This window comes from Oenanthe melanoleuca, unplaced genomic scaffold (assembly GCF_029582105.1).
Source record: "Oenanthe melanoleuca isolate GR-GAL-2019-014 unplaced genomic scaffold, OMel1.0 S097, whole genome shotgun sequence".
NCBI classification, from domain to species: domain Eukaryota; kingdom Metazoa; phylum Chordata; class Aves; order Passeriformes; family Muscicapidae; genus Oenanthe; species Oenanthe melanoleuca.
The window spans coordinates 28,678-53,097 of NW_026612746.1; the positions used below are offsets into that span (position 1 = coordinate 28,678).

Consider the following 24,420-nt stretch of genomic DNA (forward strand, 5'->3'; position numbering starts at 1 on the left):
AAATAGCCATGGCAGGCTGGGCAGGGATGAATCCCTGTGCTTGTGCTGGGCTCACCTGCTCTGCCCTAACCAAATGTTCAGAATTACTGCTCCAGCGTGGGTTTGCAGTGGGAAGGGATGGATGGATGGATGGATGGATGGATGGATGGATGGATGGATGGATGGATGGATGGATGGATGGATGGATGGAACCCCAGGTGAGCAGGTTTCCTGGACAGGCACCTCAGCAGGGTCAGGTGTTCTGTGTGTCTGGACAGTGTCCCACTGTGTCACCCACTGTGTCACCCAGGACTGTGGTTTTGGAGGGAGGCATGGGCTGGTGGCCCTGGGATCCCCAGAGGTGCCATCCCAAGCTGAGGGCTGCATACCCAGGCAGTTTGGGGGAGGAACGAGCTGATTTCAGGGCTTTGGTGTCGGTACAAAAGCGGCTGCCGGGTTTTGGGTTTTGGGGGTGTCAGGTATTACAGGTAATGCTCTTAAATGCCATTCCCTCCCACCTGCAGGAGTGGTACCACGTGCTGGAGGTGTTAAGTGCTTTGTCTGTGTCCCGGCAGCTTTGGCAGCTTTGCATCGGTATCTGCTGCTTATGCAGACCCGGGGCAGCATCAAAGCACCAGGTGCCTCCGACACTGATAGTTCAGAGGGAGGGAGGAAACCCTGTGAAACACCTGGCCAGGTGCGACCAGGGGTCCTGCTGGGTTCCTGGTGCAGGGCCCCGGGGCCATGGGCACATCAGGACCGTGGTGGGGGCAGAGAGCAAAGCAGGGGATGTGATGAGGAGGTGTGACACTCAGGGACATCTGCTCTGGTGCAATTTGTCCTGAGCCCATTCCTTAAACCTTTTCACCCGTGGTGTGGGACCAAGTGGTCTCAGCATCCCATTGCTCTGGTCCTTCACCCTTCACTCCCTCCCTCCCTCACACCTCCAGCTGCTGCATCCTTCAGCCAGGCAATTTAGGATCCACCTCCCACATGCATTCATGTTTGCAGCTCTACAATCTTGCCCGAGCCTTGCAAGGAGCAGCTCAGCATTCCAGGGCACATCCCTGCTTCCCCCAGGTCTGTTCCTCACCCAACATTTGCACTCCCAGGCCGAGGAGCTGCTTTTTGCACGGGCTGAGCCCCGTTGTGCACAGTGGGAGGGAGGGAGGGAGGCAGTCGTGGGTGGCTGAGGCACAGCTGGGATGCTCCGGGGAGGTCCAGGGACAAGTTGGCTTTGTCCTTGCATTTCCCATCCCAGCCCCTTTTTGTCTCAAGCAGGCAGAGACACACCCGGTGTCCCTGTGTCCTACCCCGTGTCCCTGTGCCCTGCTCTGTGTCCCAGCCACGGGACAAACACCACCTGCCCGACCCAGCTGGTGCTCTAATGCACCATTTGTACAAATATCACCCTCGGCCTGTGATAAGACCCCTCGGCCTGTTTGTTCTCACTTTTTCCTTTATGTGTGTCCAAAGTAATCTGTGCCTGGAGTCCCCCTGGCCAAGCCAGCCCTTCCCAGAGCAGAACCTGCCAGCTCCCCCAGGCCTGGGGTGCTGAAGGGTCCTTTGCAGGACTGGGGCTGTTCCCTCACTTTATTGTCCGGTGTGTTTGGGCTCCCTCTGTCCCCCAGCCGATGTAGATTGGGGCAGGAGCAGGGCCAGAGCTCTCCCTGCTCAGTTCAGGTCTCCCCTCACAGCCCCGGCCTGGCAGAGCCCGGCTCGCCAGCACATCCTCGCCTAAACCCGACTTTATTGTCATTGTCCACACTTTGATGTTTTCCTTACAGCCCTGGAATCCCAGCCCTTATTTTTCCACCCTGCTCTTCCCAGGGAACGGCTGCTGCCTCCCCCTGCCCCGCCACCACTTCTGAACCCACTGAAGATTCCAGGCAGGGTGATGGAGGGGCAGAGATGGCAGAGATACAGCCCGGGCGGGGCACGGGGGGTGGGGGCCGTGGGGAGAGAATCTTCACTTCTGAACCGTTTGTGAGCAGGAATAGAGAAACTGTAGAGAAAGAGGCAAAAGAATGTAACTTTACATCACCCAGAGCTCCGAGAGAGCGCAGGTTCCTGCTTTGCCTCCTGCCGGGGGTCAGCCCCGCGCCCCCGGCCCTCCCTTGACAGCTCCTGCAAATGACCCTCTAATGACGGGATGGTCCCAGTGTGAAAGCTGTCGGAACATGTGAGCGGCCCCGGGGAGGCTCTGCTGGGGCGGGGGAGCACCAGACACGCTTTGTTTATCCGCCGGCCGGGATGTGGATTGGGGATAATCAGCCTGGGCTGGGATGTGGAATGGGGGCTGCTGCTCCCAGGAGGGGCGGGATGGGGGTGGGGGTGGCCCCTGTCCCTGTCCCTGTCCCTGTCCCTGTCCCTGTCCCTGTCCCTGTCCCGTCCTACGCAGCCACCAGGGCCACCCGCAGGTCCCTCCCGTCCCCTCTGCTGCGGGGCGGAGGATGCCACCAGCGGGTCCCCACGCGTGTGTTGTGTCGCAGCTCGGTCAGTCCGGGACCCCTCGGTCAGTCCCGGGACAGCTCGGTCAGTCCGGGACCCCTCGGTCAGTCCCGGGACCCCTCGGTCAGTCCCGGGACAGATCGGTCAGTCCGGGACCCCTCGGTCAGTCCCAGGACAGCTCGGTCAGTCCCAGGACAGCTCGGTCAGTCCCGGGGACAGCTCGGTCAGTCCCAGCTCGGTCAATCCCAGCTCGGTCAGTCCCGGGGACAGCTCGGTCAATCCCAGCTCGGTCAGTCCCGGGGAGACCTCGGTCAGTCCGGGACAGCTCTGTCAGTCCCGGGGGAGCTCGGTCTGTCCCAGGACAGCTCGGTCAGTGCCGGGACAGCTCGGTCAGTGCCGGGGACCTCTCGGTCAGTGCCGGGGACCTCTCGGTCAGTGCTGGGGACAGCTCGGTCAGTCCCGGGGGGAGCTCGGTCAGTCCCGGGGGGAGCTCGGTCAGTCCCGGGGTCCGATCCTCGTGCGGGAGGACACGGTCACCCCAGGGCACTCGGGAGCCCCCAGCCCCATTACTGCTCCGGGTCGGTCACCCAAAGGAGTCGCCTGCACCGAATGGCTTCGAATTCATTGCTCGTACAGGGCACGGCTCTTCCCTTATCTCCGAGGGGTAAATAAAGGAGGAAAATCCCTTTAGCCTCCCCTTCCATGCCTGCAGGTGCCTCCCTTGCTCTTAAGCAATCCCTCATCGGGGTGGGAACAGCTTCGTCCTAATCTCACGGGAGCTTTGGAGCTTTCCAGCATCTTTTGCGCAGTAGAGCATCTTTTGCTCCGGTAGTTTCAGGAGCAGCCAGAGCCCACCTGCTCTCGGAGCAGCTGCAGCCAGAGCAGGCAGGAGTTCTGGATGCAACAGATGGGACACAGAGAAGGGGACACTCACACCCTGGCAGACCATCAACAGCAAGAATCAGCAGACTCCAACGGGCATTTTAAACATATATAATTTATTGATGAACATAATATATTGAACAGCTGTGACCTTTTCACTACCACCCCATCCAGCGAGGGGGAAAAGGTTTGAGCAGGGCTGTGGTTACTTGTTTGTAACAGCTGCCCACCTGGATCTGCCAGATGGGGTTCTGGACATTGGGTGATACATTCATTCGTCTGAGTTGAGATAGAAATCTGATAGTTTTAATAGAAATATAATAGAATTCTTAGGAGAAATGCCTAAACCCCAGTGGAGATAGAAAATCCCAGTGGTGTGGATGCTCAGCATGACCAGACACTGGAGCTGCAGGGTGCTGAGAACCTGCTGCTCCTGGTGATTCCCATGGCTGGGAAAAGCAGCATTGCCTGAGCCGTGTGGTGGCAGGGAATGACGCTGCTGTGCCCCCCAGTCCTGCACCTCAGCTCCTGCCTCTGTCCCAGACACAGCAGGTGAACACAGCACGGAGCACCCAGCACTCCAGAGCTGACCCTGGTGCCACAGCCGGGTGGCTGGTGGCCTTTTCCATGTGGAGCCTGGATCCAGCCAGGCACTGTGGCCGTGCAGTGCTGTCGGGCACCTGCTCCTCCCCAGGTCCAGCCAGGGCTGTGCCAACCCACGGGTGCGTGGGCTGCAGAGACGCCCTGGTCTGTGCAGTGCTCGTGGGTCGGGTCCCTGGGGGCTTTCGGGCAGAGATGTGTCCCTTCCTGCAGGGTGCAGGGTGCCTCAGTTGCAGCCGCACTCCTCGATGATCATGTCCTCGTGGTGCCGGATGACGATCTCACCCTTCTCGTAGTACAGCATGGACAGGGGGCTCATCTTGACTGGGGAGCAGGCGGGACACGGCACCAGGTTGGGCTTGTAGAGCTGCAGCAAACTCTGTGGGAGACACGGGAAGAGCAGAACATCCCCCTGCTGGGCAGGGCTGAGGTGCGGGGGGGGTGGGGGGATGCAGGGGCAGCACCCCTCTTACCTGGATGTAGGCGTGGTTGGTGGGCTTGAAGGTCTCGTCCACGGGCGAGGGGCACAGCCCTTCGCAGCGGTACGCGTTGTACTTCTTGGGGTACACGATCCAGCTGCCCCAGCCCGTCTGCTCGAAATCCACCACCATGTCCACCCTCCTGCACAGCGCCCTGCCCCGATTCCTCGGCGCGGCCGCGGCGGCCTCGCTCGCTTTGATCCTTTGCTTCTCCATCCTGTTCCTGCGCTGCCGGCGCGTCCCCGCGCCCTGCGAGCCGCTGTCCCGCATGATGTACTTGGAGGTCTCGGCTGTCCTGATGAGGCTGTGGTCTCCTGGGGACTTGTCCTTGGAGAATACGAGCAGCAGGACTCTGTCTGCCGCGTCCTGGGGCAGCGCTGGGTCCCCGTGGCTGGGGTCCCTCAGGGCAGTGGTGGTCGAGCCGCTCACTTCCCACTGCCCCCTTCCCGCGGCACTGGGGTGCCCAGGGACCACGGCTTGGTGCAGCCAGGACCGCAGCAGGTTGGTGACCTCAAAGACCTTCCAGGAGGCCTGGGTGGCAGAGGGGCTGCCGGCCACGGTGCCCAGGAAGAGCTGGTGGGCGCAGGTCCCATCGCCCCGGCACCTGCGGCGCTGGCTGTGGTAGATGTCCAGGGACACGTTGTGGGCACGGGAGAGGCCGGGCAGGCGGACACGGAGCTGAGCCAGACTCACCTCCTGGCTGCTGGAGAGCGACGACATGTCGAAGGAGAGCGCCCAGCGGGAGCCGTTGTGCAGCGAGCCTGAAAGCCAGGGGCACGGTGAGGGGACGTGGTGCCAGAGGTGTCAGGGCTGAAGGGACGGTGCCCCAGCCTACTGCCGGGGAATCATCCCTGCCCTGGGAGCCCGAGGGTCGGGAGAAAGCAGCTGGATCCACCTGAGAGCCAGCGAGAGCCTCAGACAGGGCTGGTCCTGGGAACGGGGATGCCCGGGACAGTGGGGATGGTTGGACAGGGATGTGTGGGGACAGTGCAGGTCCCGGAGACCGTGCTGGTGCCGGGACAGGGAGGCTCGGGGACAGTGGCAGTGCCAGGAAGGGACGGTGCTGATCCCGGGGACAGGGCTGGCCGGGAACCATAAGGGACCCACGACAGGGATGCCCGGGGGCGGTGCCGGTCCTGGGAATAGTGCGGGTCCCTGGACAGGGATGCTCGGGGACGCTGCGAGTCCCGGGGACGGTGCCGGTCCGAGGACACGGATGCTCGGGGACCGTGCCGGTCCCAGGACAGGGATGCCCGCGGCCACACTCACCGTGCGGGGAGAGGCTGAGAGCGGCGGCGGCGGCGGCGCGGAGCGGGGCAGGGGGGGCGCGGAGCAGCTGCAGCATCAGTGGGGGGCAGCGCGGCGGGACGCGGGCCGGGGAGCGGGCAGGTGCCCCGGTCGGTGCCCGGGCGGGTGTTCCGGTCGGTGCCCGGGTGGATGCTCCTGTCGGTGCCCAGGTGAGTGCCCGAGTGGATGCTCCGGTCGGTGCCCAGGTGGATGCTCTGGTCGGTGCCCAGGTGAATGCTCGGGTGGATGCTCCGGTCGGTGCCCAGGTGAGTGCCCGGCTCGGAGCGCAGCCCAGGCGGAGCAGGGTTAGGGCGCAGAGCGCCAGCGCGGGCGCGGAGCGGAGCGGGACCTGCATGTCTGCCCGGGCCACCCGCAGCCGCCCTATTTGTACAGCGGCCCCGAGCGCCGCCCCGGGCGGCCCCGGCGCCCCCCTCCCCGACAGCCCCCTCCCCTCTTCTTCCCGTCCCTCTTCCCGTTCCTCCGTCCCTATCTCTGTCCTCCCTCCCCTCCGCCCCCATCTACCCCTGGCCATCCCTCCCCGTTTCCATTGCCCTCGTCTCCCGCCCTACACTTTCTCCCTCTCTCCTTCTCACCATCCTTCCCCCGCCGCCTCCAGCCTTATCCATCATTCCATCCATCATCCATCATCCATCCCTGCCTCATCCCTCTATTCCTCCGGTTCCTCTCTTTCTCCCCGTCCGTCTTTCCCTCCGTCCCTCCTGGGCCCGTCCCCACCACCATCCCTCTCTGCCCCGCTCTGTCCCTGTGGCGGGGGTCGGGGGCGGCCCCCCCGCGCTGTGCCAGGTACTGCTGTCCCCAGACCCCGCTGGGACAGCCCGGGGCTGCTGGGCACGAGTGACCCAGGCACTTCCCCACCCACCCCAGTCAATCCTGCACTGTTCCTTGAAGAACGGAGAAGGGTCTAGGGCACCCGTGGACCCAAATCTCTCTGGGATGGGGGGTCCAAGGGGGTCTCCCCTGCGGCGGACTCCCAGAGAGGAGACACTCGTCCTTCGCGGGGGAAAACGGGCTCAGTCCTCCCTCGGGACACTGGGAACTTGGAACCTGCTCCCGGTTTATTCTCCCGCTGTCAGCCCCGCACCGCGCTGCCCGGCTGTGGCGGTGTGACGTCACGGCCGTGCAAGGTGACGTCACTCCTCCCCTCTCGGTGCTCCCGGCGGTCGCCGCCAGGGGGCGCGCTCTGCGCGCCGGGCCCCCCATCGCCTCTTAATGGGCTCAGTCTCGCGAGATCCGCGCGCCTCTCGCGGGAACGCGCGAACATGGCGGCGGCAGCGGCGGCCGAGGGCGCCGAGCCCCCCCCGGAGCCGCCAGAGCCGCCCGCCGCCGACACCGAGAGCGGGTGAGTCCCTCCCTGGGCGGGCCCCAGGGACCCCCGCACCGTGAGGGCTCCGCGGGACCTGGCCCGTTACCATGGGAACGGGGATGGGGGGCCCGGCCCTGCCCGCGCCTGGTCCTGGCCGTGCTCCCCGGGTCCCCTCTGTGCCCCCCGGTCTTGGCCGTGCTCCCCGGGTCCTTGCTCTGGCCTCCGAATCCCGTCTGTGCCCCTCTGGTCCCGGCTGTGCCCCCGGGTCCCGTCTATCCCCCTGGATCCCATCTGTGCCCCTCTGGTCCCGGCTGTGCCCCCCTTGGCGGGGTCCCCCCGGTCGGGCTCCCCTCTGACAGCGCTGTGCCTCCGCAGGGCAGACGCCGCCATGGTCGATGTCAGCACAGCCCTGGAGACCGAGTCTGCCAACGGGAAGGAGCCCCTGGTAGGTGCTGTGGGCAGGGAGAGCTTGGTTCAGTCCCAGGGGAGCAGCCCTGAGCGCCAGCGTTGCTTCCTCAAAGGATTATTTTGGAAGTTAAGTCTTCATCCGTGTGGCTCATCCTCATGAGCTGAGTGTACAGAGCAGCTGCAGCCTGCTCACAGCGTGGCTCTGGATTAGGGGAAAGGATTTATTCCCTCTCAGATCCCACTGTGGCAGGTTCCTGCCCCAAGCCCTGTGCTGCCTGTTTCACTGTTTGATTCCTGGCCCTGCTGCTGTTCCAGGACGCTGCTGGGGACGGTGCTGAGGCCATGGACGTGCAGGGGGGCTCGGGGGACGAGGAGAACGCACGGCAGCTGGGCGAGATCGAGCTGCAGTGTGGGATCTGCACCAAGTGGTTCACAGCTGACACCTTCGGCATCGACACCACGTGCGTGATGGGGTGGGATGGGATGGGATGGGATGGCTGCCAGGGCCAGCACGGGGCTCTGCCAGCAGAGCTGGAGTGTTTGGAGTCTGAGCTCCCAAGGACCTGTGCATGTCCTTGGACACTTGGGTATTGTGTAAATAAAGCTTTGTGCATGATAAAAGCACCTCCAGGAAATATCACTGAGTCTGTAGGATGATTGTGGTTTTAGAGAGGAAAGGAATAATTGGGTTTTAACCTGGAATAATTAGTTTCTTAGCCCAGTGTAGTAAAGAATAATGGATTTTCTTTCACTCCAAGAAGGACACTGAGGGGCTGGAGCGTGTGCAGGGAAGGGAATGGAGCGGGGGCAGGGGCTGAGGGAGCTGGGAAAGGGGCTTAGTCTGGAGAAAAGGAGGCTCAGGGGGAAATTCTGGCTCTGCACAACTCCCTGACAGGAGGGCACAGCCGGGGGGGTCGGGCTCTGCTCCAGGAACAGGGACAGGACAAGGGGAGGTGCCCAGGGAACTGCTGGATGTGGCACTCAGTGCCCTGGGCTGGGGACAAGGTGGGGATCAGGCACAGCTTGGATTCAATGGTCTCAGAGATTCTTTCCAGCCTCAAACATTCTGGGATTCTTGAACCTAATTACACTGCACCCAGCCCTAACAAAGCTGCTTTTTCCTAGGTCCTGTCTGCCCTTCATGACCAACTACAGCTTCCACTGCAACGTGTGCCACCACAGTGGGAACACCTACTTCCTGAGGAAACAAGCGAGTGAGTGTGGGAAAGGCACCTTGGGAGGGCTTCTGTGCAGCATCTCCTGGAGGGCTGGTTTTGTCTGAAGTCAGTGGGTGGGCTCTGCTGAGACTTTTGGAAAGTGACTCAAAATCCCATATTAACAACCATGTGTGGCTTCTAAAAATGTTTTGCTGCTAATTTATGAAGGTGATGTAACTGGTTCAGCAAGGATTGAGTCAGGACAGAATTTGGAAGGTTTTGCAGTTTCTCAGGGTCACTTGTGCAGGGGTGTCTGATCTTCCCACCAGGTGTGATTGTAACCCTGGGGTGTTTTGTTTCTCAGATCTCAAGGAAATGTGCCTTAGTGCTCTGGCCAACCTCACATGGCAGTCGAGGACACAAGATGAGCACCCCAAAACCATGTTCTCCAAGGATAAGGTTTGGCTGTTTGGGAACCACCGTGGGCCCACATCAGTGATGGTGGCAGTGAGGAGGAGCTCACCCAAATGTTTTCTGTTCTTACAGGATATTATCCCTTTTATTGATAAATACTGGGAGTGTATGACAACACGGCAGAGGCCTGGGAAAATGACTTGGCCCAATAATATTGTCAAAACCATGGTAAGAATTGAGGGTAAATCTGTGGAAGAATTCCCACAGATTTTGGGTTTCTGACATCAGTGTGTGCTGAGAGCTGGGCTTGGAGCTACAGGGTGAAGGTGCTGATGCTTCTTAGACAGTTGATTTACCTAGCACATTAATATGTGTAGGAACTACTGGGGTTTAAACCATACTAAATAAATTTGTTACGATTTGACCCTGTGTAACTAAAACTCCTCTGTTTTAGTGCAAAGAAAGAGACGTGTTCTTGGTGAAAGAGCATCCAGACCCAGGCAGTAAAGACCCAGAGGAAGATTACCCCAAATTTGGGCTTCTAGACCAGGTATGTGCAGGGAGACAGGGGGAAGGTGAGTAGCTGGGAGGGGGTTGGGGTCCCTCTAGTGCCTTTCTGCTCAGCCAAGGGGCAGATCTGCTTTGAGCCTGTATTGTGCCAGCCCCAGCCCCTGGAGTGCCCTGCTCAGGCTTGGAGTGTTCCCTTGGGCCAAGTGTGTACAGCAGATTATTTGCTCTCTTGCAGGATCTTGCCAATATTGGTCCAGCCTATGACAATCAGAAGCAGAACAACGCTGTGTCCACGAGTGGAAGCTTAAATGGCAAGTTCTGTACTCAGGAGGGATTTGGCTGTTTGGGACTAAGCTGCATTTCCCAGTCTGGGCATCTGTGCAGTTAAACTGTCCTGTGAACTGAGCTTGTGCTTATGCTCAGAACAGTCTCACTGTGCCTTTCTATGGAAAGATTAACTTTGTATCTTGGAAAGGTTCAGCTGTTTCTTTACTGTGACCAGATAGGTCAAGATGCTCACTGAAAGCTGAGCTTGTCACTTTGCTCTTAGAATGGTTTTAAATTATGTCCTTGAGTTATTCAGATTTCCTGTTTCCCATCTTGCTGAGGGTACTCAGGGCAGCCTTGCTGCAGTAAATGAACTGGTAATAGATTTATATATTGATAGTCTTTATTAAACACATCCCAGTAGTACAGCCGGGAGGTGTTTGGGTCTTTTTGAAGCAGGTTATAGATACCTCAGCTGTGTTGTTGCCATGTCATGCACTGGTTGTTTTTTATCTCATTTCTGGGAGACTGACAAATGTGTGGTGCCAATTCTGTTCTTGCAGGTGGAGCCTCTCTGGGAGGTGAATATTTACCTTTCAGCTTCTAAAACTTAAGTATTGCTGTTTGCAAAGCTTTTCTTGCTCGATTCTCTTAGAAGCCAAAGTCAATCAAAAATGAAAGCGTGCCCTGATGTGATTGCAGTTGGACTTCAATACAAACCAGCAATCCCATTCTTCAATTTTAGTAGTTAGAAGCTTTTAATTGCTATATTCTGCCCTATGTGACTGATCTAAAGGTTTTGTTCATTTGTTTTACACTTATATTTATTTTTATTCTGTATCAATTGACTTGCTGTGGTCATTTCAACGCTTAAAAATTGGTTTGAAATTTACAGCACCATGGTTCAGGCAAGTAATTATTGACAAACTGGAGAGCCTGAATGTTTGTCTGCACTGAGATCAGCGAGTGCAGCTGGATCAGGTCATGTTTGTGCAGAATATGGCATTCCCTGGATGGTTTGGACCCCTTACACTGTAAGGGAGTGCTGGTAATGGAAGAGCTGACTGGATTTTTAGTTACCACACCAATGTGGTTCATGAAGGTGTTTATCTCCAGTACATGAAATTTCCATACTTTTCCTTCTAAATCAGCAGTGATGTCTTTGGAAATAGCAGGGTGATAAAATGCATCTATGATTTAATTTATTAAAACATGCTGATATCAGTTTGATTAAATTTGACATGTAACTTTTTCTAACCTACAGTTTTATAACTAAGTACTGAGTTCAAACTGGTTTGCTGCTCAATCATAGAACTGATTTCAGCAGTACTGAAGAGAAACACCTCTTGCTTTTCATTTTTCCTCAGTTTAGGTGTATTTTGTTTTGTAGATGGAAATTGAGCATTGAGTGCTTATTGCTGGTTGGTGTCAGTGTTCCTGCAGCACAGGGTCACTGGCTTGGTGGCTGTGCTGTAGGGTGGGTTTCTGCTGCTTGTGCAGAAATAGATTTGGGCTGTGACTGGAATCTCCATTCATAGTAATAATAATAATAGTAATATAATAATAACAATGATGATGATAATAATGCCCCTGAAGTGTTTCCCAGTGCTGCTGCTTGTAAATCTTCTGATGAGAGAAAATATTTTTAATTCTCATCGAAAAGCTCAGATTGAGCTTGTTTTGCTGCTCAATCTCTTTTAGCTTCTGCTCCAAATTCAGGCTCATTGGCAGCAGAGCCTGGTTCACATTAACTGTGGGCAGAGGCACCTGAGCCCACGAGCTGGTTGTGGTTTGGCTGCTCTGCCCCTGTGGCCCTGGAGATTCCTGGGTGCAGGTGGGAGCAGCAGCTGCTGAGCCCTGCTCTGTGTGCCCAGGGGGAATGGCTGCAGGGGGCAGCGGGAAGGGCCGAGGGGCCAAGCGCAAGCAGCAGGACGGAGGGACCACGGGCACAGCCAAGAAAACCCGGAGGTGAGAGCAGAGCTGCCACCAGGGGTGGGGGTGGGAATGGGTGCAGGGATGGATGTGAGAATGGATGTGGGGATGGGCACAGGGATGGGCACGGGGATGGGTGTGGGAGTGGGCATGGGGATTGGTGTGGGAGTGGGCACGGGGATGGGCGTGGGGATGGGCAGGGGGATGGGTGTGGGAGTGGGCACGGGGATGGGTGTGGGGATTGGTGTGGGTGTGGCCACGGGGATGTGCGTGGGAGTGGGCTTGGGGATGGGTGTGAGAGTGGGCATGGGGATGGGTGTGGGGATGGGCATGAGGATTGCTGTGGGAGTGGGCTCGGGGATGGGTGTGAGAGTGGGCACGGGGATGGGTGTGGGGATGGGCATGAGGATTGCTGTGGGAGTGGGCACAGGGATGGGTGTGGGGATGGGCACGGGGACAGGTGGGGGGTGGGCATGGGGACGGGTGGGGGGTGGGCATGGTGATTGCTGCGGGAATGGGCACAGGGACGGGCGTGGGAATGGGCACAGGGATTGGTACCAGTCAGGGACAGACAGATGCCCTGAGCTGCCTCCCAGCTGTCTCTGCCCTGGGTGGGTGTCTGGGTCACTCCAGAGCCCTGTGATGTCACTGATGATTCACGGATGACTGAGTCATAGGCTGTAAATGGTTTTTGCGGTGGATGACTGCTCACGCAGACAGGAGTGTGCAGCCCCTGAGCACACCCTGCAGGGTGTCCTGGGGTGACCCATGGCAGCCCCTGGAGGTGCCAGCGGGGTTCTGTGTTTCAGTGACCCGCTGTTCTCGGCTCAGCGCCTGCCCCCCCACGGGTACCCCCTGGAGCACCCCTTCAACAAGGACGGCTATCGCTACATCCTGGCCGAGCCTGACCCCCACGCACCCGACCCTGAAAAGCTGGAGCTGGACTGCTGGGCAGGAAAACCCATTCCAGGGGATCTGTACAGAGCCTGCCTGTACGAGCGAGTCCTGCTGGCGCTGCACGACCGAGGTACAGAGCTCTGTGATCTGTGCAGGCTGGGTTCCCTCCCAGGCTCCTCGGGAACCTCTCCTTACACTCAGACATGTGCCAGGTGCCGCTGCTCTCAGAGTGCAGAGGGTGAATCCACCATGTTAAACAGCACAGGTAAGTGCTGCTGTGCTCCCCTGCAGCTCCCCAGCTGAAGATCTCTGACGACAGGCTGACTGTGGTTGGTGAGAAGGGCTATTCCATGGTGCGAGCCTCGCACGGCGTGCGCAAGGGAGCCTGGTACTTCGAGATCTCCATGGATGAGATGCCTCCAGACACAGCTGCCAGATTAGGCTGGTCACAGCCCTTGGGTAAGTAATTTTACTGAACATTTCTTGGTTACGCATTTCTCCTGCTACACTCCCTGTGTTCACTGCGGAGTGTTTGTTTCCACAGGGAACCTCCAGGCCCCTCTGGGGTACGACAAGTTCAGTTACTCCTGGCGCAGCAAAAAGGGAACCAAGTTTCACCAGTCCATAGGGAAACACTACTCCTCTGGCTATGGACAGGGTGATGTCCTGGGGTTTTACATCAGCCTTCCAGAGGATACTGAGACGGCCAAGTCCCTGCCTGACACCTACAAAGACAAGGTGAGGTGCAAGTTCACTGTTGGATTAAGCACTGGCAGGTGGGAAACTGGAAAACCTCACTCGTGCCCCTTTTCGTGCATCCTTCCCATCCTGCCCCTCAGTACCTACGTGGTTCGTGGGGGAAAGGCCCAAAGTGTTGGTCTCAAGAAAGCAAAAAACTCCTGGATGGGATTGCCCACATCTCCTTTCACCTTCCCCTCCTGGCTCTGAAATCTCTGAGCTGTGGGAATCCCTGACCACAGGTACTCTGACAGCAGGCACGCCTGGCCCTGAGCAGGGCAGGTGACAGATTTTCAGGGCTTGTTCCTGACATTGTTTGCTGCTGTTTCAGGCTTTGATCAAATTCAAAAGCTACTTGTACTTTGAAGAGAAGGATTTTGTGGACAAAGCAGAGAAGAGCCTAAAGCAAGCCCCTGGAAGCCAGGTGAGTTGTTGCTGTCACTTCAGCACGTGCCTGGCCTGAGTGAAGGGGAGCAGGGATTAATCTTGTCAGGGTTGCTGTGTCCTGACAGCCACCACCAGTGGGAAATCTCTTCATTTTTCAGATCATATTCTTCAAGAATGGTGTCAGCCAAGGAGTTGCCTTTAAGGACATCTTTGAGGGGGTATATTTTCCTGCTATTTCTCTGTACAAAGGCTGCACGGTAAGTGGGGTCTGTGAAAGGGAATTCCTAAATCCATCAGTTTTAGTAATTCACAAAGTGGGGGCACTCCAGGAGTGTTCCAGGTGAAAAGGAAAGGTGGGAATCATTTTAGTGACTCTGGAACAATCCTGTTCATGTGTGTAATGAGATAATCAAATTGCTGAAGTAACATCAGCAATGTTTGTTCCTGTGGGCTTGCATGGGGTGTGGGGAGGCTCAGGAGTAGGAGGGGATGAGGATGGAGGACTAAAGAAATGTTCCTGGATTTTCAGATTTAATAAAAATGTATGTTTCACAGGTTTCTATAAACTTTGGGCCATATTTCAAGTATCCACCAAGAGACATCACTTACCATCCTGTAAGTAAAACTGAGCTTCTCCTCCCATTTGAGAGCCTCACTGTTTAAATCAAAGATGTTTTGGTGTGATTCATACCACACCTGTACCTGTCCTTCAGTCCCAGTACCTGGATAGTGTAGCCAGAAGGATTGTGCTTAAAAATACGTAAGGGCAGATATTCAAATAATTCACTGAGTTTTAATTAAAGAATGGGTGCTGTTACCTTGTTCCTCTTGACAGATTGTTGCCTGTGTTGGCCTCATTTGTCAGTAAGGGGGCTGAATTGTTGTTCAAGGAAACCCTGGGAGTTTTCCCCCTGCCATTACAAACAGCCCTGGGCTGTGTGGTCACTCCTGGTGCAGGAGTGGAGCTAACTGTGCTTCCCTCTGCAGATGAGTGACATGGGCTGGGGGGCCGTGGTGGAGCACACGCTGGCTGATGTCCTGTACCACGTGGAGACAGAGGTGGATGGCAGGAGGAGCCCACCCTGGGAGCCATAAACCCCCAACACCATGGATTTATTGCAGAGGAACATCCATCTCTGTCTCTCTGATCAGCCAAGGAGCCAACAGGCCAAGCTGGATGCAGCCTCTGGCTGGCAGGTGTTGTGTGTTCACACCTCCCCCTGCCCCTGCCAGGCACTTCTGGGCTGTTTTGTGCTAATTTGGGGCCTCTCTGGGAGCCCCCAGGACCAGTAGGGTGTCACTCACTGGAGAAGGGGGTGCTGAACACCCAGGGTTCAGCTGGACCTGCCAGCTGTGGGTGCAGGGACCCCTGTGCCCATCTGTGTCTGGCTGATGGTAACAGCAGCTGCCAGCCAGGACGGCTCTGTTGGCTGCATGGAAGACTGAAATTTGGGCTTCTGTCCAACTGTATTTTTTCCCCCCCACAGACTGGAAACCAGTTTAAAAATAAAGGCTTTAACTCTTCTTTTTATTTTTTTTTTTTTTTTTGTCTTATAAATTGTTACAAGTGACATTTAAACTCAAAGTAGCTACACTTGAGCTGAAGATCTCCTGTGCACGGAGTTACATGGGGCCTCCTGCTAATGGTCATCATTGCAGAGCTTTGGGTGAATAAATAATTTGATGCTTCTTATGTGTTGGAATGGGAAAAAATAAATTACAGCTGCTTTGAGGGGGAGAGGAAACAAAATTAAGTGAGTGCTGTGTTTGAGTTTTGGGAGAGTAAAATTTGAGGTTCAATCAGGCTTGTGTTTGCCTCACTGAGGTTGTACCTTCCCAGTCTGCTATCTCCCAGACCTTTAATTGTAGACAGCACTAATTAAAGCTTTATTCATTGAAAGTAATTAGGGAGGGTGGAGTTGGCTGCCTGGGCCAGCAGGTGCTCAGTTAAGCAACTGCAGGAATTAAATGTTTGGTCCTGCACTTACACAATGAGCTTCAATGAATAACCTTTATATTTATTGATTGTAACTACGCAGTAATTAGTGGAGTCTGCTATTAAAGGCCTTGGTTAATTGAAGTGACAAGATCCCACACTGTGCCCCTGAAGGAAACCCAGTAGGGCGTGGTCAGTGGGGTGTGGTCATTAGGGTGTGGTCATTAGGGTTGGTCAGCCGCAATGGTCAGCAGGGCATGGTCAGCAGGTCACAGGCACCGGCCGGGCCAGGCGCTGCCGCAGGTGTTTGGCGAAGTCCACCTGTGTCTGGGACAGCACCTGGTTGATGATGGACTTGGGCAGCCACCCCTGGGAAGGAGCAGAGACAGCCTGTGTGCAGAACTGCCCCCCACCACAGCCCCGGGCTCCCAGTGTGAGCAGAACTGCCTCCCCACAGCCCCGGGCTCCCAGTGTGAGCAGAACTGCCTCCCCACAGCCCCGGGCTCCCAGTGTGAGCAGAACTGCCTCCCCCCGCCGCCCCCAGCCCAGGTACCTTGAGGTCGATGCTGAGCAGCCAGGTGAGCCTGGTCTGGGAGGGGCTGCCGGGCAGCGGGCGAAGGACCATGCAGGTGGGACCATTCTCAGCCCTGGTGATGGGGAGAGACCCAGCTCAGACCCAAACCTGGACTTTTCAGCCTCAAAAATGCACTTTGGAGTTTGGGGTTCCTGCAGCAGCTCCTGCTGCCCATAGAAACAATGACTCAACCTGTAGTAAAACCCTTGTGCCCTGTGGGAATCTCCCTGCACACACAGAGCTGCCCCCAGCAGTACCTGATGTACCCCTGCACACACAGAGCTGCCCCCAGCAGTACCTGATGAACCCTCCTGCACACACAGAGCTGCCCCCAGCAGTACCTGATGAAGCCCTGCACACACAGAACTGCCCCCAGCAGTACCTGATGAAGCCCTGCACACACAGAGCTGCTCCCAGCAGTACCTGATGAAGCCCTGCACACACAGAGCTGCTCCCAGCAGTACCTGATGTACCCCTGCACACACAGAGCTGCCCCCAGCAGTACCTGATGAACCCCTGCACACACAGAACTGCCCCCAGCAGTACCTGATGAAGCCTCCTGCACACACAGAGCTGCCCCCAGCAGTACCTGATGAAGCCCTGCACACACAGAGCTGCCCCCAGCAGCACCTGATGAAGCCCTGCACACACAGAACTGCCCCCAGCAGTACCTGATGTACCCCTGCACACACAGAACTGCCCCCAGCAGTACCTGATGAAGCCCTCCTGCTCGGGCATGGCCCCGTAGGTCGTGGACATCCCGGCCAGCACGCAAGTGGAGCCCCGCCTCTTGGCGCACCGCACGCTCACAAAGTCCCGCGGCCCCACGATGTTCCCGGGGGTGGCGGCCGCCTTCTCGTGGGTGATCACCGTGTCCTTCCCTATCTTCTCCAGAATCTGCAGTTTGGAATTAAAGCTTCAATTTGAAGTGTTTACTGCAAGCACAGCTAGAGCTGTGAGGTTACCAGGTGTTCAGATACAGGGTTTGACAAAATTTGGTTTTTTACAGTGACAGTAATTCCAAATACTTCTCACCCCCAGGTGCAGAACTGTTTTCAGTTCCTGAGTGAAAAGCTATTCCCTTAAGGCTTCTCTGATTCCTTGTGCCTTGGGGCTATTTCTTCCCCAGATCAGCCCCCATTCCCAGTAGAACTGGCTGCTCCTTGCAGGAAAGTGCCTTTCCTGCAGAATTAGTCACATAGAAACTGCTCCAGAATCTCCTCTGCTGCAGCAGAAACACAGATACTGCAAAAACTCCTCTACATCTGCAGCAGGAAATGGAGAGGACACAGGCTGACTGTGACAGGTCTGACACACATTTCCTACCCTGACTTCTTTGACGTTGGGGTTCCAGTCTCCCATCTGCTCCATGTTGTCCACCAGCTCTCCGTACACCGTGTCCAGGGGCTGGTCCACCACCACCTCCAGCCGGAACACCTTCCCCACGTCTGGCAGCACCTTGCTCAGCACTTTATCTCCGTTACCCTGGGGAGGGGGTGGCAGAATTATCACCAGAGCTGCTCACAGGAGGGCTGCAAGGCAGCACCACAGGGCACAGCACCCACCGCCACTGTCTCCGTCTTCCAATCGTCCTGGTCCTCCAGGATTCTGAGGGATTTCTGCAGGGCTTCCTCTCCTTGCTTGATATAAGACATTTCCATCTCACTGAAGGGTTTCTCCTCCAGCCTTGAGCCTGCCAGCACCAGACAAAGGCAGGGCTGAGTGCGAGAACAGTGTAATGTGCCAGATGAGCTTTATCTACACCGAAAACCCTCTCTGTGCCCAGGGGATGGGATTAAACCCAGTTCCTACTCTGCCTTTGGTTCAGCAGGAGCACAGCCCACCCTCAGGCAGGTTTTTCCCAGCAGGAAGAACAGACCCCTCAGGGGGTCACTTACTGAGCAAGGAGCTTCTCCTGCGCACCTGGTGGATCCAGGTGCTGGGTCCTGGGCTGTGGCTGGCGAGCCTGCTCAGCTCCTGGCTGATGGCCACAGCAGCTTGTCTCCTCAGCCCTGGGGGAGAGAGAGAGAGCACGTCACCCACTGGCACCACACTGCCCGGGCCTTGCCCTTAAACTGGGCTTTTCCTCAATTTAGACACACAGCATGGAAAAGTCCCTGCCTGTCACCATCTCGGAGACCCTGCAGGCACAGGGAGAGCTGGCTGCCATCACACTGCCCTGGCATAGCTGTCCTAAGCAATCCTGAGCTTGGCTCCAGCTCTGAGCCACGCAGCAGTAAAAAAACCCAAGGAGCATCGTGCAGGTGCCAGGAAAGGGCATGGAAATGAAGCACAGGGGTACAAAACCCTCCCAGCCAGAGGGAGTGGGACCCAGAGCTGGTCACAGCACCGTGAGCCCTGTGACAGGTCTGGTGGCAAAAAGGGTTTCAGGGACAGTAAATTCCAGACTCCAACATGCTACAGAGAGGGGAGAACATCCCTGAGGCCCCATCCACAACTCTGAAGAGTTTAGAAAGAAAAAGGATCCTTTCTAGAGCCTGTGACTCAACAGCAGCTTCTCTAATAAACTTTTGTCCAAAACTCTCACTCAGAGAGAATCCTCAAGCTCCAGACAGCCGGGCAGGGGCTGCTCCAGCCTCGTCCTGTCCCGGACAGCCGGACTCACCAGTCATGTTGCGCAGGTGGCGGTAGGAGATGGCAGCGCAGAGCTTGGACGTGGCTGGCAGCATCTCTGTGCGGGCTCGGAGCCGTGGGCTGGGCAGTGGCTGCGGTGGCTGCAGGAGTGGCTTGGTGTCCGTCCGTCCGTTCACGCCGAGCGCTGCTCTGCCCCTGCCCCGCCGTGCACGGCCTTAAGTAGCCGGGGCTGAAGGATTCTGCCCCGTCAGCCGGGAGATAAGAGCCGTCACTGCGGGCCGGGCCAAGGCCAGCGCGGCTCCGCACGCATCTGCTGGGCCGCGGGCAGCGCACGGGGCTGGGAGCGTGCGGGGCCGGGCGGGACCCGGGCTACGGGTACGGTACAGCCACGGGAACACCACGGGTACAGCCACAGCCCCGAGGGGCAGGGGACGCCAAGCCCTGAGCCCCCCGAGCAGCTCCTGCCGTGCCCTGCGGGGATCCCTCGCCAGGGAACATCAGCTGTGACAGATACCGGATCATCGCAGCGTCACACCATCGTTAAGGCTGGAAAAGACCTCCAAGGTCATGGAGTCCAGCCTTTGTTGGGTGATAGTGGATAATCAGGGATAACGACACCATCTCCCAGCACAGCCATGGTGGAATAACCAGCCAGGCCGAGCCTCTGCAAACGCTGTGCACAAGAACCAGGACCGCCCGTGGAACGCTGAATATCAAACACTTTGGGCTGCTGAGCCCGAGCCCCCCTATTCCCCAGGCCCTGTTATCTGCCCCAGCAGTGCAGTGATAACACTCAAGGCTGAAATGACATTTCTGGGATGAATTACGGCCTGGAGAGCAGCACTCCCAAGAACCTGTGAATTACAGCTGCTTCCTTTGACGTCAGCCCCTGCACCCTCCTGCAGGGAGCCTGACCTTCCTCCCCATTTCATCAGCTTGGCCCAGGGGGAGGTCACCCCCTGACTGAGCCCTTGGTCCCCCCTGCCTGTCCCCAGCTTTCCCCGGATGATTTGAGTCCCACCTGCGGTCCACAATGGTCCTGCTGCTCCCCAGGATGTTCAGCTCCATTGCCAGGGCTGCCATTCTCCACTGTGTGCCAGAAAACACCTCCTGCTTGGGTCAGCAGTGTGGGGTTACAGGGAGGTGCTGCAGGGACCAGGAGCGAGCCAGAAGCTGCACTATCCCTTCCCAAAACGTGCACTGGGAGCTCTTCTGTGCAGCCATGCCCACACAAGTGTGATTCCCGGGTCAGGGCACAGCTCTCCCCAAGTTTGGGCTGCACCCAGCTGTTCCCACCTCCCTGTACACAGCAGGGAGGGAAAACCAGAGGGTTTGAAATCTGTGAGTCACAGCCAGGAGCGTCCAGCACAGAGCACTGACAGGTCTGGGTGCTTGGGGACACCAGACACCCCAATATTGTGCACTGCCCCAGCCCTGAGAGCCAGGGGGACACAGCCCCAGGGAGCCCCTGACTGCCAAAATCCTGGGCTGTTATCCCAGATGGAGCAGCAGCTCCCAGCACAAGGCTTCCCACAAGGACACACGGCTGTTTGTGAGAAAAAATCAAAACATCCCAAGCAGAGCCACCCCTCTGGCTCCAGGCTGGGGGGAACACAACCCATCTGTGCCCTCAGGAGAGGACACAGGCACAGCCACACTGTGCCACAGCCCGTGAGGAAATGCTGCAGGTGACGAGTCCCCAGAGCAGGGCACAGACCCCAAAAAGGCACCCAGAGCCCTCGGGGGATCTGGTTAACCAGGACAGCCCAGCCCCCAGAGACACCCCCAGGCTCCTGCACAGTGACCACGCAGCTCCATCTGCATTCACTTCATAGGGCTGGAAGCACACACATCCACAAATGTACAAAACCAAAATTCTGCCAACCTAAGACACTGGAGATTCACCAGGGCCTCAGGGCTGAGGGACCCAAGAGCCCTGAAGCTCCCACCTTGGAGAACATTCTCTCTTCCAGCCCAGTTCCCACTGCAGTGGCTGCAGCAGGGCAGGCTCTGTGGGGTGACCCTGTCCCTCCTGCTGCAGCACAGCCCGGGGGGGGTGTCCCCCCATTCCAAGGCTGCTCTGGTGCTATTTGGAGAGCACAGACAAACCACAGCCCCTGGTGCCCACAGAGGTCACACCCAACGCTGAGATAAGATAACAGGCTCATGAGCAGCAAGAACAGGTCCATTCTTGATGACACCCCCAAAGAGCCATTCCCTCTTGCCAGAGATCTTCCAGCCACAGGAGACAGCTTCATAAATGCTTTTTATAAAATTTTGTTAGAAAGAGACAGCATTTCCTTGTTTAAACCTTTGCTACTCCCAAACCCACAGCACCCACTCAAGCCCAATGGGGCAGAAATGTTTCCCCCCAAAGCAAGAGGCCTCTGGGCCAGTGAGAAGGGGCCAGTGCTGGCCACAGCAGCTGCCAGCTCTCCAGGACAGCTGTGCTCAGCCCCAGCAAGCAGAGCTGGGCTTGTCCTCTGTCCCAGCATTACTCTCACTGCCCAGGGCAGCACCCTGAGGCTCCTCAGGGATTGTCCCTGCCCGGGTTTGCCTTTCCCTGGCCACACCCAGGAGCTCCCAGATCCTGGCAGCTGCCCAAAGGCAGGCCCAGGACTCTCCCACCTGTGGAAGGGCCGGGACACACCCGGGCCACAGGACTCTCCAACCCCACAGAGCTGCACCAGCTGCCCCAGCACCAAGGTGAGGAGGGACTGAGGTCCAGACTCTGCGGTGCCCAGGTACAGCAGCTCTTCACCAGCAGGTAATTAGTGGGTTCAGCTGGTAATTAGTGGGCAGGGGAGTGGCACAGCCTGGCTGGGGGGGACGGATTGTCTTTCTTGGGGTACAGGGGTATCCAGGTTCTGCTCCCCAATCCAGAGCAGGATCTTATCACGGGCTCCAGCATTCCCTTGGAGTGAGCCCAGCCCATGGCTGGACCAGGGGTCCCATATGTCCCTGCACAGCACACAGACGGACAAGAGCTGGCCTGAGAGAGGACAAACTGTCAGGACCAGAATACCGGAAAACATCGATGTCAGGATCAAGGATTTATTTACAAGGAAAACTCTCACCCAGAGTCATGTGAGGAGGAAAAAGCAAACAAACAGAAGGAGCAGTGATTTGCCTCCCAAACATAAATGCTTGCAGCACTCCCAGTGCGCTGGGCCGCCCTCATCTCCTCCTCCAGAAGGAGACCAAAGGCATGATTTGTGTACAGTTACCAGCACCATGGAAAATACAATCCGAAAATCCAAACCGCCTTTGCAAGGGGATGTGTCCCTGCCCAGGCAGCTCCCGGAGCAGCCCTGGCTCCTGCAGCCCAGGGCAGCAGCCTCAGTACTCATCCAGAGTGTCTGCCCGTGGCACCGACAGGCCCCGCTCCTTCAGCGCCTGCACCTTCAGCTTCTCCGACTCCTGCTTGGCCTGCTGCTCCACCCGCTGCTCCTCCAGGATCTCCTCGATGGACACCTGCTGCAGAGGTGTGTCACTCTCCTTCTCCAGGTCCTGCAGGAGAAAGGGCCCCTTCAGCTCTGCACAGCACCCCTGGAGCACAGGGCACCCAGCAAAGCATGGAGGGGACAGGACAGAGGTGCTGGAAGCATTCAGGGGTGGGGACGTGGGCAGGGATCCCCAGCACAGCCCTGGGAAGGGGCTCCTGGGGACCCCAAACGCTGCTTAGCCCCTCCTGAGCCCATCCCAGATGGGGTCCCCCGGTGCAGAGCCAGGAGGGAGATAACAGCCAGCAATGCCACCCTCCAGCAATGCCACACAAGCTGGAGTTTCCCCACAGCTCCCTCTGCATTCTTCTTCATCCTCTGTCATCCCAGAATAGCAGCAGGAGGCACCCTCGCCCTGCAGGCTGGCATTTCTGTGATGGTTCAGCCTGAACTGGCTCTGGATGCAGCTCCAATTCCAACCCAAGAGAACAGCAATGTTCCATAGCAGACAGACAGACAAACCACAAGCACCCCCAGCTCAGGGCCAGGCTGCAGCAGGAGCTGTGCACTTACAATTTCTCCCAGCAGCACCACATTCTCGCCCCTCACCACGAAGATGCCCCGAGGGATGTCCCCATACTTCTTGCCCACGTGGATGCGCTCCACAGTCTGGTGCAACACCAGGTTTGCTGCAGCAACGAGAGAGACAGAAAACCAGCGGCGTTCCACGGTGAATTCTGGCAGAGCAGCGTCCCCAGTGCCACCGGGCAGAGCCCAGAGCAGTGCTGGAGCTGGCTGTCCCCTGTCCCACCGGGCAGTGCTGGCGCTGGCTGTTCGCCTCGCTCGGTGGGTGCCCCGAGCCGGGTCCCTGCAGGTACCGACACTACATAGCTCGAGTCCCTGGGCACAGAAGATGATGGCAACGCTGGCGCTGCAACCTCTGGCCAGCACCGAGCGCTCAGTTAGAGGCTGAACATCACCCGGCTGCTTCTGCCCAAAAAGCGATGCCCGAGCGCCAGCGCTGGATGCGATCCCAGGTGCGGGAGGAACCCCCGTGAAGAACCAGGTCCAGGGGAATCCCGCACAGATGTTTAACCCCCAGCACAACCACACCGGGAAAAGGCACCGCGGCTCCCTCCTCATCCTCCTCCCCCTCCCCCCTGCCCGGTTCCCCGGCCCAGCCCGGCCGTACCGAACTGGTCGATGCTGCGCAGGAACCCGATCAGCGTCCGCCCGTCCCGCAGCAGCACCAGGTGCTTCTCTGCGGGAAAGGAGAGCGGCGGTCGGGCACGGCCCCCGCGGCACCGGCACCGCGCCACGGGGAGCGGCTCGCCGCGGGAACGGGGCTGCGGGGACCGGACCCGGGACCCCGCGGCGGGGCGGCACCGGCGGGGCCGGGCCGGGCCCGGAGCACTCACTGTCGATGTCCTGGATCAGGCTGGCCGTGCCCGGCATGTAGTTCATGGTGCCGCTGCGCCCGCAGCGGAAGCGCCGCCATGCGCCGCCGCCCCGGAACCGCCCGCGCCGGGCGGGCGCCACCCGCCGCTGCCCCTTTAAGGCGCGCCAGCCGTGCGCGCGGGGCCGCCGCCGATTGGGCGCGGGGCGCGGGGGGCGGGGCCTCGGCGGCGGCCATGGAGCCCCGCGCGGCCGGGCCGTGCCCGCTGCACCCCGCGGGGGCCCCGCGCCCGCCCGCGGCGGCCGCGCAGGTAACGGGGCGTGGGGCGGGCGGGCGGGGCCCGGCGGGATGGGCACGACCCCCGGGATGGCCACTGCCCCCGGGATGGCCACAGCCCTCGGGGTGGGCACTGCCCCCGGGACGGGCACTGCCCCGGGACGGGCACTGCCCCGGGATGGGCACAGCCCTCGGGGTGGGCACTGTCCCGGGATTGGCACGGCCCGTGGGCGGGCAGACAGCGCTCAGCCCGGCCCTGCCTGCAGCTTCCCACGCCCGCCGGGTTCTTGTGGCTCTGCTCGCGGGGCCGTCCGGGCGTGTAACGGGGCAGAAAAGAGCACGGGGACCTTCGTGGGGCTCCTTTGTCAATGCTGGGATCCTGGGAATGCAGCGGCCCCCGTGGGGAGCACCGTGATCCCGTGGTTGGGCATTCCCGGATCCCATCCCATGGCTGGCCGTTCCCAGGCTGGGCATTCCCGGGTCCCATC

The 24,420-nt window shown here is 58.4% G+C and overlaps 4 protein-coding genes across 5 annotated transcripts; 1 reads left to right on the plus strand and 3 right to left on the minus strand.

Moving 5' to 3' along the window:
* Positions 1 to 4,138: 4,138 nt before the first annotated feature.
* LOC130266597 (nodal homolog) lies at positions 4,139 to 6,033 on the minus strand. Its single transcript, XM_056515844.1, has 4 exons — positions 5,892 to 6,033; positions 5,661 to 5,771; positions 4,386 to 5,152; positions 4,139 to 4,291 (listed from the first exon to the last, which is right to left on the minus strand). Exons 1-4 carry the CDS (start codon positions 6,031 to 6,033, stop codon positions 4,139 to 4,141), a joined length of 1,173 nt encoding a protein of 390 aa, XP_056371819.1.
* An 895-nt stretch (positions 6,034 to 6,928) lies between these two features.
* LOC130266596 (set1/Ash2 histone methyltransferase complex subunit ASH2-like) lies at positions 6,929 to 15,236 on the plus strand. 2 transcript variants are annotated; one of them, XM_056515842.1, is made up of 17 exons: positions 6,938 to 7,038; positions 7,378 to 7,447; positions 7,726 to 7,871; positions 8,536 to 8,624; positions 8,932 to 9,026; positions 9,114 to 9,209; positions 9,436 to 9,531; positions 9,727 to 9,802; positions 10,322 to 10,339; positions 11,633 to 11,726; positions 12,500 to 12,717; positions 12,879 to 13,046; positions 13,132 to 13,325; positions 13,657 to 13,749; positions 13,871 to 13,969; positions 14,268 to 14,327; positions 14,700 to 15,236. In XM_056515842.1, exons 1-17 carry the CDS (start codon positions 6,959 to 6,961, stop codon positions 14,805 to 14,807), a joined length of 1,800 nt encoding a protein of 599 aa, XP_056371817.1. In that variant the 5' UTR covers positions 6,938 to 6,958; the 3' UTR covers positions 14,808 to 15,236. The 2 variants fall into 2 exon arrangements, with proteins under 2 accessions (XP_056371818.1, XP_056371817.1); XM_056515843.1 differs by lacking the exon at positions 10,322 to 10,339 and having other exon boundaries at positions 6,929 to 7,038.
* Positions 15,237 to 15,260: 24 nt separating this feature from the next.
* On the minus strand, positions 15,261 to 19,002 carry LOC130266598 (steroidogenic acute regulatory protein, mitochondrial). Its single transcript, XM_056515845.1, has 7 exons — positions 18,849 to 19,002; positions 18,121 to 18,234; positions 17,788 to 17,915; positions 17,549 to 17,707; positions 16,935 to 17,119; positions 16,202 to 16,295; positions 15,261 to 16,017 (listed from the first exon to the last, which is right to left on the minus strand). Exons 1-7 carry the CDS (start codon positions 18,910 to 18,912, stop codon positions 15,910 to 15,912), a joined length of 852 nt encoding a protein of 283 aa, XP_056371820.1. The 5' UTR covers positions 18,913 to 19,002; the 3' UTR covers positions 15,261 to 15,909.
* Positions 19,003 to 21,070: 2,068 nt separating this feature from the next.
* LOC130266595 (U6 snRNA-associated Sm-like protein LSm1) lies at positions 21,071 to 23,824 on the minus strand. Its single transcript, XM_056515841.1, has 4 exons — positions 23,679 to 23,824; positions 23,453 to 23,521; positions 22,834 to 22,949; positions 21,071 to 22,327 (listed from the first exon to the last, which is right to left on the minus strand). The coding sequence occupies exons 1-4, from the start codon at positions 23,722 to 23,724 to the stop codon at positions 22,157 to 22,159; spliced, it is 402 nt and encodes a 133-aa protein (XP_056371816.1). The 5' UTR covers positions 23,725 to 23,824; the 3' UTR covers positions 21,071 to 22,156.
* Positions 23,825 to 24,420: the final 596 nt, after the last annotated feature.